Consider the following 15,868-nt stretch of genomic DNA (forward strand, 5'->3'; position numbering starts at 1 on the left):
TCACATCCAATGGAATGTATTATCCAATGCAATGTATTAATATAAGCCCAAAAAAACCCAAAACCTACCAAAAATAGTGTAAGCCCAAAAAGCTACCAAAAATAATGTAAACTAAAGACCCATTATCAATTCATTATTCATCTCTTCGATGTCCATAGGACTTTATTATTCAGTTGCCACTCACAGTATATTTATATTTAATTGACTGTAAAAGTTACACAACCACATAATTATCGAAAAATAATTTTCAGTGTTATCAATAACGATTCGTCATTAACAATCCCGCTCATAAGTTTATTATAGAATTTATGCAAAGTGCATTATGGTCATAACTATCTTACCGGTTCGTCACAAAGTGTAGTAAAAATACAATTTTTTTCTGGGATGTTCTAACAACAAGAGACTTAGAGACAAGAGTTTCGTTGCATCTCCACCTTTCAAATATAGCTTTTCTTCCATCACTCTCCTTATAATGGCAGCCTATATCCCTCGGTCATAATAGACGTTCCAGAATATAATAATAATAATAACGTAAAAAGGATGTAGCATTTATAACAGACATGCATAGTATTAGCAACACCCTAATAGTGGTACTATCTAAACAGCTTTCATACTCATCCATAATCTGTTTGGGAATGTTTATTATCACCGGGGAAAACAGTAAATGAATGGAGGAAGCCTTGTTTTTTTGTTTTCCTCACATGATACAGCAGCTTGTCCGAAGAAGCGCCGACCCAATATCTGCCTAAGGGCACGTACAGAAACGATGGCATCCACTTCTTTTAACCTTGTACAGATCACCTTTTACTAGAGCATTTTATTGGGGAATTACTCTTGTAGGCACCGATTGTTTTAAAAGAGACCCAGTGTGTGCCAATATAATCTCGATTTCTTTTTGCAAGACGCACATAACTGCTATGTTAAAGTCACAGTATAAATTTACAGAGGGAGTCTATATTTCTTAACAATGATATTATAACGACAGGCTGTATTAAATAGAGAAGGACTGTGATTTATTTTTGCAGAACGAAATTTGTGTCTGATGTTGCACGTCGGAATTAGTTTACGCTTATAATGGCACGGTAGCTAAAGGCTCCGTCTAATCCTGCGTATTTCGTTAGACTCCTACTGTCTGGAAAACGACGCGTGGCTCACTTGGCTAAACTATCAAATTTATGTTGACGTCACAATATAAACAAAGCAATAACAAACAAGATTAGGTTAGAGAAAGATTTTCTTTCTCTCTTTCAAAAACCAGGATCATGCCCAGTTCATGATGGATTCGATAAATATTGGAACACACTAATCCTTCCTTGTTTTGTTTGGCAAGTACGTATGCATTTTGAATAGATGCTTGTCGATTGACTTGCTGAGAAAATAGTTATTGGTGCAAGCCGCTATAAAACGATGTCTTAATGCGGCCGGCCGTACGCAGTCTTTCTTTATGTATAATCAATAGGTAAATGCCGATGTACCTATCGTACTTCTTTGTAGCTTTTCGCAACTGTTCGCGTGACACTGCGCAGACGCAGATCCAGACTACTGCGATTTGTGAGCTTTTTATGGTAAATGCAATACGCTAGATATTTTTTTTTATTTGTTTTCTTGTTTGACTAAATTTATTGCTCGAAGAAAAACGGTCGCACGCAAGATCGACTACAATGGTGCTTCAAGCGAACTTTTTATACTTAAATGCCTGAGATGAGACCGTCCTTCATAATATGTAACGACTCATTTGTTTAAACTTAATTCTATTTCTAGATACTGGTTGACGATACACGGTTTTTTTCTGTTCGTTTGAAATTTAATCGAACGTTTACATAAGATGTCATATGAATCTTGGTCTTTAAGTAAATTAGTGAAGATCGACCATTAAGGCATTCCCTTCGAAGTTACTTTGATTCTGTATCGAATATTTCTATATTATCCCTATTTTCAAAATATCTATTTTGTGTGTGCTACATATGTAACGATATATAGTCGTGTTCGCGTATGTGTGTGTCTCATCGCGCAGGTACATCATAATTAAGAGACGGCAAAAATTCTTCGCATAAACTGTCATGTGAATCCGTCAGAGTTGATTTGTGTATGTAGTGTGCTCAAAGCCATCGTAATAGTTATTAGATAACACTGTTCATACTTATTTATCATATTTAGATACAGTGCTTGCTGCAGTGAAGATACTGAACTTCCTCGCCCACACGCAGATAAAACATACGATGCATACATCATCTGCAAGATTTTTCGGTATAGTCCGGTGACGACCACTTAAGTGGTGATTTTGCAGGGCCATCATTGGAGGATATTTATAAATGACAAATATCCAGTCAGTGGTATTCATGCGTGAATAGCGGGAAGCCTTTCGCTTGTTTCTTGCAAAGGAAAACTTCGATGTTTCGTTACCGTAAGTTCTTGTTTATAGGCTGCTGTCTCTCGAGGATGAGACGTCAGTTGGCTGGAGTGGTATCGGCATGCAACGCGCTCACTAGCGGTAAAACCACTTGTGGACAGTCAGGCTTCATAGCTGAAATTCTTCGCGCAAGCGTCTCCTGAAAGTTAACAACAATTAAAATTGCTTGCCTTACAAAAGGGGGCATAAAAAGTATGCTTTATGCAGCTATATTTTATTAGAACGTAGATAATTATCGACGTCATCAACATAATATATCGACGTTAATAAAACGTCCCATAGCTATTTAAACGTAGAGATCCACTACTATCGATAAATAATAACATCACCCTTTTAATACACACTATACATCCAAGCTGGCCTTTATCGTGCCACTTTATTTAGCAACTGTGGATACAGAACCTCATGTAAAAAAAGGCAAATATGTAATTTTGCAACAAGCACACTTAACATGCGGTTATCGACTATTGCAATGAGAAATAATGCAATGCACTAGTAGGAATGACTGACTAGGTTTCGACCTCCTTTCCTTCCTCAGTGCTGTTACAAATAAACGTCATTTCTTATCATATCTTACAAACCTTATGCGCATCAGTAAGGTTAGAACACCGCGGTAGACAGGTAGCTAGAAGTCCAGCAAGTAATTTAAAGCAGGCGAGTCGTGTTCGATTCTGTACCTGCTCGCGCCATTCGGGTAGTTGGCGAACATACGGCCATGCTAAAAGGACATACTCCACCCCACCGGTCCATTGTTCACCTATAATGAGCATACCATCTTGAAACGGGGGTGAATGGTAAACTAACTTTCGAAATATACTCCAACTGATATTTTTTATTTGTATTAAAATGAATTATTCTGTAGAGCTGCATTATGGCACGCATCCTTATAAGTAAAATCTATTTTAACGTCTACGATGCAATTAGAATTAGGATAGCATTTATATAGGCAGTCTGCAAATGCGTGCGCCTTCACTACATTCTATATTTCACATATCGAGCGCATCGTATAGACACTGACCTTTGAGCAGACCCTCGACATGTGAGGTAATCTTCGTTCGAAATTCATCAAGAACAGGATGAAGCCTCTTAGAAAACGTTGGTGGACTCGGTTGCGAGTGATGCCGTCCTGCCCCTCCTTGAGCCACCTGAACTGCTCTTAAGCGCTGCTGCAGTTTAGCTTCCATTCGAGTGAGATCTGGAGCCGGCATATGTGGTGCCAACTGCGCGCGCACCGCCTCTTCCGACAAAGCACGTTGAAGCAGGCCTCGCAGTTGTCCCTGCAATTCGTATAGCGTATTTAGCAAAAAAGTAACTTGTCGTCCATCATTGTAGGTCAAGCGAATGTCAGTTCTACGTTGCGTATAAAAGAACAAATGGACAAACAAGCATGGACGTTGTATCATTAATAATAAGTGTTTGACATTTTCCTTACCTTATTTAGGGAATGTAACTGTGCCACTGGGTCTGAGGCTCGTTCATCAAGGCCATGAAGCGAAACACGGAACCTTTTTGCTGGTGATGAGGGACCACGAGGGGTTCCACCGACACCGTCAACCAAATCCATCTGAAGACGTTTGCGGGGTGAACGGAACTGGAGGACTTTAGCTGGAGATTTGACTTTCTTCATCGGGCTGTTAAGACGATATAGGAGAAATGTATTGGTTAAAGAAACATTGCTTGGGATGAGAATTAAATGTAAAAAAACAGTTACAATTCTTAACGGGCAAGTGATAAGAGCACTATTGGTCGAATCCATTTATCTCAAGCGGTTTACCAGTAATAATATAGAACTTCAAGAGGTTTTAGTTACGACGGAAACTATGAAGAAATACCTGATGTTCTGTGAGCTGTATCGAGCAATATTGATTGGTGAATGCGGCTCGAACGATCGTCGGCCCCGAAGTCGAATGACCTCCTCATCCGGAGAAACAGCTGAAGGGTGCGACTCCATCCTATAAACCATTACAATACAAGTTCATGACGGAAAAGCAGACAATGCATGTCAGTACAGTACGATTATAGTAGATTTATGTATACGATACGTTTTAGACCTCTGCAGCGGTCTGATAGCGGCCGGCATAGTGCTGACATAATGCAACTTCATTTGTACTGTTTGCTTAATTGCAATGCCTTCCGTGAATATTTAAAAACTATCTCAGCTTTCAGCGTCAGCGAGAGGGAAATTACAGACCTTTCCAGATTAAGCATATTCGATATGCCGTCATACAGTGGAGTAACGTCGAGCGGTGATAGTGGCGTAAGAACGGCTCTGCGCTCCATAGCGCCGGAGAAAAAGTGAACAGGATAATCCGTTATCGACTATAAAAAATTTGCTTAAGAACTGTGCCTTTAGCGAATTTCTCGTAGAATTGAATAGGACACTGTAGAGACCACCGTATGCATTGAGTAGCAACTGCAAAACAGAAGTTTTACACACTATGTATTAATAAGGGCTTGCTAATTGTAAACTGTAAGGCTTAGCACAAAAGATTAAAATCAGAAAATCTAATTTATTAATGCGTTCTTAAATGCTTATCTTCGCTACATAGAACAGCCATGTTTTAATTGTCAAATATGGTTACAGCTGACAAGTCGCTTGGGATGACATCATGACTTATGCTATATTATTAAATACCTATGTTATGTTTTTTTTTTCAATGGCATAGCATCGACTCAGCTACGCACGAACTAATTATGAACAATCTTCTATGCAAAATACTAAGTCGGATATTATTCATTTTGCACTATTGGTTCATATTACAAATATACGGATATTTTTATGCCATGTGTTTGTGAATACTATTTTTTTTATTTAATTTTTTTCTACTGGTAAAAACGCATTGGTTTACTATTGTGGCTACACGAACACAGAAGCAGTTGGCCAGTTGGATTAATTTTTTCTATGACGGCACAAATATTTCAGTCAACGGGCTGTCCTATTACCACGGTAAGGAATAGCCTGTTTTATCATTTATATCCTGTTTAGGAAACAGGGTAGCCTATTGTCACGATTTTGCGTGTTGAACTTCTCAGCTGTTGATCGTATCGCATACGATGTAGCAAAGGCCAGAGATCCCCGTTGGATTCGGTTTAAATTTGTTTCGCATACATCTGCTCCATTTACCGTCTGCCAGTAGATCGTGCCCCAATAGATCCAACCTCATATGAGTAGAGCGAAAAATAAAGATGACAGCATTATGGCTAACATCGAACCCTTAGTACCCAAAGCTTTGCTGTACTACGAAATCTTACTCATGAAGAAAACTTGAACAAATGTTGTTGTTGCTGTTGTCGGTGCCAGTCTACCTATGCCCAAATGTTCGATTAATGTAAAATAATCTCCATTTTACCCTGTTGGTTCAGAATGGTAAATCTATTGGTTACTCATTAGGAACATTCGTTAAGAGGCACATGTCGGTGCCCCCGGAAGCCAAGCAACCATATGTTGCTATGCCGATTCATTACTGTGCCGGTTGCCGGACTGCCGGTAGCTAATGCGAACGAACTCAGCCTTATATCGGCAGCAAGACTGGCCGCATCAGCTGGTGCCGATGAAGCAAACAACGAGCCGAGGGCTACCAGCAGGAACACATGTACGGACGCGAAAACTATGTCGAGTTTCTATTTCGGGTTCGAAGAAAAGCCACTAGCCGAGATTTACTCCCAGAAAGAAAAAAGAGAAAAATGCATGCTTGTCAGCCTTCTTCGGGACGCACAAACCCTTCAAGGGGCACAGCGCCTACAGGCGATTGCATATATTATTCAGCCATCGGAGGTTTGAATACAGCAAATAGCGGGGCTAGACTACGAATATATTAAATATTGCCTTCATTTAGCACTTCGGAAGATGTCAATAGTCAAATCAATATGAGCTCTGTCGTAAGAGAATATTTCGGTTCCTACCCTCTGCCCAAATAATTTCTCTGTACTGTTTGATACATCATGCTATAGTCTAGCACCTGCTGAAACTGCCCCGATAGGATTATTTTGTGAGGAGTCAGCCATTTTGAGCACACGTAGATGCCGGTCATCTTGCCATTAATTAGGTCAGGCCGTCAGGCCGCGAGGACAGAAGCGGATGAAAAGGCAATGAACGACGTCAAAGAGCTGATACGTGGATTTAACCTCCTTATTCGCTGTGTCGGGTGTCGCCGACGTTTACTGTTTAGTGGCATCTCTCCATGTGAGCGCAGTTGTGCATACTGGGACGTATCTGTGTCGGATTAGGTCCGCTTGCCTAGTAGGTTTGACTCGCCCTTTAACTAGTACAACCACAAACATCACCATTGCCGACATTACCAGAGTAAAAGGCAGCAGAGAGGAAAAAGCTGATAGGTGTCGTCACACACGCATTGAGATAGGGGCGGCCTAGCGCTCCAGCGTCTCAGCATGAAGAATAGTCCCGAACGCCGGATTTCGGAGTGGGGCTAGTGGATTAGCCGTGACCCAGAACCTACAGTAACGCACAGCTCCTAATGCCTATTACATCCCCACATGCATGTTCTCCACGTCTCCGGACACTGTCTTCCTCATTTTAGCCAATCCACCTCTTGCTCCTTATAGAATGACAGTAGCATCCAAAAGTCGATAAAACAGATCTAGCACAAGTTCAAACACGGAAGTACAGTTCTCTATAGGTTTGGTTTTAACCTGCAAAACATGTTAATTACATCTGACTACGTGATGCTGAGTTCTGTTATTCGACTTTTACTGCCTTCCAACTTACTTTCTTCTTAGCTTGGGATGATTCTCTAGCGTCATTCTTCACTCTTCTCGGTTCGAAATGCATCTTCCTCTCCTCCTGTATTCTGATGTTACAGTCGGTAGTCATTACTCGGCCATTTGGCCATGGGATCTCATGAAACACGTGTACTTGTCCAGAAAGCCACTCGTTATCCTCGGGGACTTGAATCGCTGATAAATATTGAAGGCAGTACACAATTAGCTCGTTTGAGTGAGCAGGAAGGATTTCGCCAACGGCCAATGTCAACTAACTGGACCTACGGGCTTTTACTCTCTGTGTGCCCTGTTCACAGAACGTAACTGCTCTACTGCAGTAGACAGCACATTATGATTACGATGCAGCACCTTCAACTAAATACTTTTGTACATTTGGTGATTCACATTGGCGTAGATCTCATAATTGATAAGAAATTCCTCTACTAGAGAGACTTAGGGTCAGAGCGATCCATCGTCCTACTTGTTCGGACTTTGTCGTTCTCAGCATTAAACACCGGTTGAAGACTTTCTTTTACGCGCTAAATTAATTAATTACAGCAACATGACCTTGAATCGATGGACTTTAACTTGTTGGCGTCGAAAAACTCATTTCATACGTACATCCATTCAACAACAACTTAATATTCCGAAACGAAGCATGTTATTAAGCTCTTAATGGTTAATAGTTGAAAATTAAATTCAAGATTACACTTTTGCGGCAGTTCTACGGTTTGATTATTATGCAAACTGTAATTAGTGCATCTTCAGATTCACGAACAACTTTCATGGGAAGTTTCATAAAAAGAAAGATAGTAAGAAGCTTTATAACAAGAAAGGCTGCTGTAAACGCCTTTATACTCTGTCCGGTGCAGAGAGCATTTTCTCGAATCTTAACAAAGTCTGGTACATTTCTGAATCGAAGTGTTTTATTGAACACCTTACAGTTAGCCTTATAATGCAATTCTATCTATAAGACAACCCTGCATACTCAGTTCCTCGTTTGCCTCATACTCTTTTTGTGCTGTTTTTATATACGATGTATGGAAAAAAATGTTTTTAAGCTTAAGAATGGTGAGATTTGTAAACGGGGTTAAAAATGAACACAGTGACATAAAACACTTCTCCTGTGATGACAAACACGGACCCAAAAAAAAGTCTTAGCTTTAACTCAATCATTAGAGATTAAGTTATCATAAGTATATTAATAAGCGTGCTACTATATTCCCTATTTGTATTCGTCGGCTTACGCGCCAAAACGTTTTTCTTTCGAGTTTCTAAGACAAAGAGACGATTCTTTAAGAATCCGAAGTAGAAGTGAGGGGGGAATCACCGTGATAGGTATTTTTTTAAATACGGATGTGTTAGCCCAGCTTTATTTACCGAGACATGTTCTTACGAGTTGGGGCAAAAAAGTCTAATGTACGTGCGCAATGAGATGACTGAATATACTGTTAATATTATAACAAAGGCGAAAAATCTAAAAAATTAAGAAAGGACAGATTTGCCTTTTACATACCTTATTCAGCGTAAGCAGACTCATCCAAATTGGTAGTTACTTCGAATGAAACTGCGTTGCGGTCTTGCTAAACGCTTCGTAAATTATATATAGACAGTCGACAAGTACGCGATCGAAATTATTTGCAATAATATTCGGTAAACGTAGCGCAATACTATGAAACATTCAAGTATTCGGCCTCATCCTTGCGCATTAAGTGCTATGATCATTTGACATCCATGGATCCAATATCATTTGCGATCGTTATTTTATTTTACACTTTCTTCACCATTATCATCATCATCAGCGCTACTAATTAATTTTCATGTCATGTAATTTTCCTGTCTGTTCATCTACACGAAATTCTATTGTTTAGTGATATCAGGAACATTCTGTCAATTGGTGCGTCTACTATGACGATGTAGATCTAACAACGAAGTTATTATTTACGCTACGTATGTTGCCATCTTCTGACCATCTAAACTTTGTCTCTTCCTCTCTTCTTCTCCTGCGACGCGCTGGTCGCCCACAAGAGGACCCCTCCAAAAATATAGGCCGGGCACAGACTGTGACATAAAACGAATGGCACCGGAGCTTTCAGGCATAGTAGGTGATGGAGGCAGTGGTGATAGCGAAAACAGTATCATTCAACCACTAGCCCCTCACAGCAACTTTTCTCAGCCTTGAGCAGCGGTTTTCTACATCCCCAGACACACAGATACACCCAGACACAACGCTATGCTATCACTCTGGACTAGACGAGCACAAATGAGCCTTTGGTGGGATAGTTGTCGGGCAGCCGGCGCGGTCCTTCGGTCGTAGACACTCCACCACGTCCAGGCGCTCAGGCCGTCGTAGTGAGATGACAACGATCTGCAGCTGGTGTTTTGTGGGGTACCCATAGTTGGCCAACCAAATAAGCCCGAGCATGTACACACAGCCAGTCTGTTTTGTCCTGATAGATCCTGATGGTTCTTTGGGTGTTGTTGTTGTTGATCACACACAGATGCAGACATTCACAGTATGTGTTGATAGACTAGCGACATCATCAACAAGACGATATAGCAGGCATCACGCAGCGTGAGGCTCAAACCGAGGATTGCTACTACCGAACAATAACTAGTACCAGCAGTTCGTGAATAGGTTCTGTCGACGGCGATGCAACCTCTGGCTCTCCGCTACCAGCGCCATGACGCGCTATTCACCCTCGTGCTGTATCGTCTAAGACAAATTCTGAACTGAACTGGATGTTTATATGGCCAGACAGGTCGTTTCATATAGTTTATGTACTATAGAAAGGCCCACGGAGCTGCCTTCTGGGGATAAGTGCTCCATCAGCGGTTAGACTGTATTCCAATAATAACTGGACAATAATTGAGTCTTTACAATTACACGTTAATAAAAGCACGGGTATATCTGATTGGATACTGAGTTTTGCCCTCATAATTGGTAATTTAGTCGCTTGTTATCAACATGTATATTATAATGGTCCACTTAGTATCGTTGTATTGTCCAGCCGTAATGTATTCTTAATAATAACAATAGTGATTTAATAAATAATCACGTCCTTTACCGTCTGTGCGGGTCATGCGTGAGAAACTAATATAAATAATACTTTTAGTCAGCACGTTCGGTGGTGATACTGTACAAGCTATCTGATGGAAAGCACAAAGTGGCAACCGTGTTTTCTCTGTAACGTAAAACTGGGCGGCGGTTCCTGCAAGTCAGGCCTTTGCAGGAACTAAATAAACAAAAGGAACGCTGAGACTGTCCTGTTATAACAATGAAACGTAGAAGACCACTGTAACACGTCACGAATATTTAACGGTTAGAAAAATAATTATCTTTGTTCGATCATTAACCTCAAGGCTACTTCCCATTGTGACTTCAGTCTACCTAACCAGAAACTCTTTTTTGTCGCATCAAGCGTTTTCTTTATAACAGACGTACGCGCTTCTATGCATGGGCAACAGTAATTATTGCCTTTAAATCCAAAATCAGATAAGATGATCGATGCTTGTACAGGGTTTTGATCACTATCCGAAAAGAAAACAGCTATGTCTTCGGAATGACCAATTTCGCGTCAACTGCTCAATCCTGCAAGCAATTAAATGGCGCCGTATATAACGATGGGCTCACATGATGCAAATTACTCTCGTCAATAGAGAAGCATACATGACGGTATTTCTGATATAGCTCTTTTTATAACAAAGTACGTGTTATGTTGATAAAGTGCTTTGTAATCAAAAAGTAATTGTGTATAGAATTGCTTGCAATTTACGAACTTTCATAGTTATACTGTTTTGACCAAACCGATCTTACCTATCTAATCCACGCAACACCATTGCTGCACGCGTCACACGTTCTTCAATAACAAAAACCCACCTGTATATACAAGATTTCGACCAAAAAATTGTACTTGATGGGATTGATTATGACTTTCTGCTGTACAAACTGGTTGGCTAAGGTATTCTTGCCAACACCATAAACGACACGGTATCTATATGAAAGATCTTTTTTGACAAAAATCGAAAATGACGCTTTTCTGCTCCTTAAAAAGTTCCCTAGAAGACATGCATATCGCTTTCGTTGTACGGAACCTCTGTTCTTGGTGTCAGTTGCTCGCTCCAATCCGACGTAAAACATGCCGAGTACGCTGATGATTTTCAAGTCTTTTGTGATCTGTCTACTCCGCTATGTCATGTCACACATTGTAAGGTACAGTGGACGGTATCGCTTGACGCTGTCGATGGGTAAGCGTGTGTATACCTGGAACCCCAGCATGACTTGATGCATCTTGACATATTCTCCTAACCATAATTTACACGCGTGATTTAGGTATTCACGTACGCTAATACTGGGATGCAACTGACCTCGATCGCAGCAATTTGTATGAAAACATCGTCAAAGCTCTCCCTAAATAGGAATACAGCTCTGTAAAAGTTTTTGTGTGAGAGAATCTTAAGAAGTACTAAACCGCAACGGGTTGGCCTTATTTGGATGTTTTAGTTATATTTCTTAGTTTACTGCTGGTGTATGAATGAACACTCTTCTCTGTTCAATACTGATCCTCGCAGGCAATAGGCTACTAACGATAACAGAGCTGGGCACCACCAGGAGGAGAAGGAGGGGCAAAACTCCTTCGTTTTCGTATGTTGACTTCTACGGTGAGAGATAAGACGATTAATTTCTAGCAAGAACAGCTATAATTATTCTTTTTTGAACTCTTCATTTTTCTGTACGTGCAGATGCGGCGTTTCTGATAGATCAGGTGAAACAGCAGATACGAAGCGTACTGTTCCTCAAATATTGAAGAACGGGAAACGCAAGAGCCGACCATGTGAACCAAAGTTAGGCCCACGTAAATCAATTCATCGAAGATGACATAATATATTGTCAGAGACTGCGCCAAACGAAAGTTTACAGGCGTGGGCGAGACACGATTTTTGCTATTCACTGTATTGATTTCAAATCCGAACTTATATATGCATTGGTCAGACATTTATTTCTAATAATCTGAAGCCTCGCGAACGTGAGCTTCAAAGCGGGCATCAAATCGGCCGCCAGTGGTATTTAAGACAATGAATGGGTCCAACTTCTAGGTAACCGCCGCTTGCATAAACCATCAACGAAATAATGAATTACCTCATTAATCTGTTGGCTCAATCTGTTCCATTATTGCATTTTAATAAGGAACTATTCAACAAAGCCTAGTACATGCGCGATCGATGCTTAGCGAGAGTTACTCAAAATTTAATATACATATTGTTCAAACCAAGCCATGTAGAACTAAAAAAAGGAGTGTCTATGAATATACATCACACAACATATATTCTGGTAAGGGTATTGACTAACAATGGAAATTGCTAAATGTAATTTATTTAGTAGATACGCGTAAAAGTACAGGTAAAAAAAAATCAACACTTACCTCGATTTTAGCATGAACTACTATACCTTCTAAATAAGTTTAACGATCGTTGCTAATATTAGCGATCTAATAGAAAGCACGACTTCGTAATACTTTTGCAAATTAAAATGATATACGTTATTGTATGTCTTGTCCGAATAGAGCAGCCACCTGCAACATGGCGTTGCACACGTTTTTCAACATGTAGTGTTATGGTTCATTTTTAACTGATACAGACTGCCGGGTTGGCACATGAACAATCGAATGTTTGACACGGGCTTTTCAATACCGACTTCGTGCAGAACACACACATAAAGGCCTACAAGTGGCACTATTGTTACTTACCAGTGTTCTTTAACAGATCCAGATACAGCCCTACTTCCTACGCAAGTTCTTTTCGCAGTATCGTTTTTCCAGCGGCACACTCATTAACTCACTTATCTCTCAGCAGCAAGTGACCTCATTGGTCCACGTTCAAGTTATTTTTGGCGCAAGCAAGGTACTGATTAATGAACACTCTTCTCTGTTCAATACTGATCCTCGCAGGCAATAGGCTACTAACGATAACAGAGCTGGGCACCACCAGGAGGAGAAGGAGGGGCAAAACTCCTTCGTTTTCGTATGTTGACTTCTACGGTGAGAGATAAGACGATTAATTTCTGGCAAGAACAGCTATGGAACGAACATTAGCGTGCAGTAGACGTTGGCTCCATCGCACATTTTACACCATTCCAGTTCACGTTTGCCTGTCGCTCTGAGCCGATTGAGTTGACACCAATCGTCAGGTACTGACGGACGGGGACAGGCACCGTCTTTCTATTGCTATTCAAAGAGTGCTTCGCCTTTTACTGATACCTCTAGTTCATGGAATTTCAGCACGGTCTTTACTTTAACCAGCAGAAACCTTCCTTCGGGAGCCGTCCTTTGCAAAAGTAACCCGGTCCAAGCGAATCCGCTTGTTGCTGCTGCTGCTGCTGCTTGGCAATATCGACTACGACAGCCTGAGAATTCGCTACTGCCGCTGAACTATCGCTGGTTGTGTTGCCGCTAAACATCAGCGCGTTGGTAGCGCCACGGCCCGCCAGCCTTTGGCGCCAAAACACCGAAAGATGGGAGCTATGGAGAGGGTCCGGGCAGAGTTTGCGGTGTCTGCTGTATCAGAGTGCGGTGTTTCCGTGCCAGTGTTTGCGCGTATGTGTGTGAGGCTCTACATGCTGTCGTTGCTGCCGCTGCCGCTCGCCTGAATAGAAACCATACAGAGCCCATAGAGGATTGTCAACTGACTGTACTGTGAAAGAGCACGGCCAAGCCAGGCCAAACCTTGTTGTTGTTGTTGATGCTGCTGCTGCTGCTGCGCCGCTGGTTCGTTGATGATACTTGGAGGCGCTGTTGAGGCTGGATCGGCTGTCGCCTGCTGCTACCAGCAGTAGCTCGTCGCTTAATCGCGCTTGTCCGTTTGCGCCTGCTCCGCTGCCGCCACTGCCAATGGGCTGCCCCCGGAGACCAAATGCAGTCAGCCAACACCATTACGAGTGGCATCGCTAAGGAAGTTCTTTCTATTTGATTTTGAGCTGACTCTTAGCTACTCTAGTATGTGGCCACCTTTTTTTCTGGGTCGTGGCACTGGTGCATTGCTACAAGGTTAAGTAGCGTCGGCGCACAAAAGCTTCAATGTAATAAGCAATGTTTGCTACTATGAAAAATTTGAGGGATGGCAGTCTGCCGCCAGTGGATTTTGTTTCGCTCAGCGCGGGCGCGGTTTTAGTTTTTTGGCGGAAGCTCGCTGGCGTCGGCCGCTGACTCTTTAGGCTTCGAACGCACCGACACGTATGACTGATGGCCAAGCGTTGTTAATCATCACAGTATGATTGTTGAGAGATACCCTAAAGGGGGAAGTGAACGAGACTTCAGCTGCAAACAGTGTGAATGTTGGCGCTAGTCGCTTGGAAACAGATACATAAGTAGAGTTTACATTATATGCATAAGATGTATAGCCTACTAGATACGATCTAAGTAAAGCGCTGCTGTAACGTTATGAACGTCATGAGAATTGTAGGTGAGTTGAGAGAGGTTCCAGAGGTCTAGGAAGAGACTGCATCACAATTTGCCTCTATGGAAATCAAAGCAATAAATAGATATGACCGATACTTAGAATGCAATATAACAATAAATATAATTGCCTTTGGATTCGAAGCCATCGGCCTTTCACGACAAGTTTTCGCAATTATGCGAGACATCTATGTGAGAAACTTCACACTGTCGTCCTGATACCGATACTGAAATCGAGTTGGATAAACAAGTCAGCGGCAAATTTACATTTCTTGGACCGGACACAGACGCACAAAAGCCACCTATTTGTCATCAAGAGGCGATATGTACAAAATTAGTCCCATCTCGCGCTATAAAGCGAAGATTTACTTTTCATTTCAATTTATCTAGACAATTTAGAAAAAACATGCTGAGACATAAACTTGAGTCATGAGGTATCTAGGTGGGATTGAAGTTAACTCGTTGGAGCGAATTTAGAAAGGATTAGTCCTTTTTGCGTATATCTAAAAGGATTTTTAATTGCTACTAAACCTACAGTTTAATGTTCGATAAATATAAAATACAATTTAAATAATCAAAAGAATGTTTTAGATTTTAGGATAAAAACAGTAAAACAATGTTTGAAGTGTGGGCTAATTTGGTGTCTAAAGGGTTTCCGTACAAAAAGGCGTGTTGAATGCGTGGTAATAGAATAGTGACCTATTCAGGGTTGAAAATAATCTTAAAAAATCTCGTTGCCTGAACTGTGGACTTCCTTGTAAAGGTTACCGGTCTCCTGTCTGAGCGGCGTCATTCACGCTCGTTCAAAAACAACAAGTGAATGATCAGCACGGTCACAAAACACTAACGTGAGCAGTGGTTCCGAGTTTGTGGCACTATAGCGAATCACTGAACATGCTGAAACATCTACTTTGCTATTAGCGGGACGTCTTTTCGATAAAAATCTCCGGACATCATCAGAGTGGAAGCAAGTATTTGTGTTCACGCATGATAGTAAAGCACGCTGATGTTTAACGCGATGGCTACGAGGCCGTAGAAAGTATCACTGAACAGGCAATCAAGTTAGACTACTTGTCGTGATAGTCATCAATAAGATAGAAAAAGAGCGCTTGAAACATAACCTGCACAACAATGAAGAACAATTAAATCTTTTTACTCACGAACAGCACCGTTGTCCGAAATGAAAATACGAACTCTTCATCGCTGCAGCAACTGAATTATAGAAGTTAAAATCTTATACTAAAAAAAGCTGCGCAGTAGAGTAATACTTGTGGGCCTAAAACGTACT

The 15,868-nt window shown here is 41.2% G+C and overlaps 1 protein-coding gene across 5 annotated transcripts; it reads right to left on the reverse strand.

Annotated features, from left to right (window-relative positions):
- Window positions 1-129: 129 nt before the first annotated feature.
- On the reverse strand, window positions 130-13,708 carry LOC111265278 (uncharacterized). Of its 5 annotated transcripts, none has more exons than XM_022841819.2 (10): window positions 12,553-12,787; window positions 11,225-11,393; window positions 8,646-10,721; window positions 7,137-7,324; window positions 4,602-4,823; window positions 4,243-4,362; window positions 3,843-4,041; window positions 3,429-3,687; window positions 2,992-3,167; window positions 130-2,549 (listed from the first exon to the last, which is right to left on the reverse strand). In XM_022841819.2, the coding sequence occupies exons 5-10, from the start codon at window positions 4,688-4,690 to the stop codon at window positions 2,448-2,450; spliced, it is 945 nt and encodes a 314-aa protein (XP_022697554.1). In that variant the 5' UTR covers window positions 4,691-4,823; window positions 7,137-7,324; window positions 8,646-10,721; window positions 11,225-11,393; window positions 12,553-12,787; the 3' UTR covers window positions 130-2,447. The 5 variants fall into 5 exon arrangements, with proteins under 5 accessions (XP_022697554.1, XP_022697552.1, XP_022697555.1 ...); XM_022841817.2 differs by having other exon boundaries at window positions 10,947-11,393; XM_022841820.2 differs by lacking the exon at window positions 7,137-7,324 and having other exon boundaries at window positions 10,947-11,393.
- Between the last annotated feature and the right edge of the window lie 2,160 nt (window positions 13,709-15,868).

The sequence above is a fragment of the Varroa jacobsoni genome, unplaced genomic scaffold (genome assembly GCF_002532875.2).
Source record: "Varroa jacobsoni isolate VJ856 unplaced genomic scaffold, vjacob_1.0 scaffold_950, whole genome shotgun sequence".
NCBI classification, from domain to species: Eukaryota; Metazoa; Arthropoda; class Arachnida; order Mesostigmata; family Varroidae; genus Varroa; species Varroa jacobsoni.

What these genes read in the sequence shown, in the direction of transcription:
- LOC111265278 (XM_022841822.2), bottom strand. Translation starts at nt 4,690, where the DNA reads ATGGAGCGCAGAGCCGTTCTTACGCCACTATCACCGCTCGACGTTACT. An exon ending in AGTTACATTCCCTAAATAAG is followed by an intron (nt 3,688 to 3,842) that starts GTAAGGAAAATG and finishes TACGAATTGCAG; the next exon opens with GGACAACTGCGAGGCCTGCT. An exon ending in ACCTTACTGATGCGCATAAG is followed by an intron (nt 2,550 to 2,991) that starts GTTTGTAAGATA and finishes GTTAACTTTCAG; the next exon opens with GAGACGCTTGCGCGAAGAAT.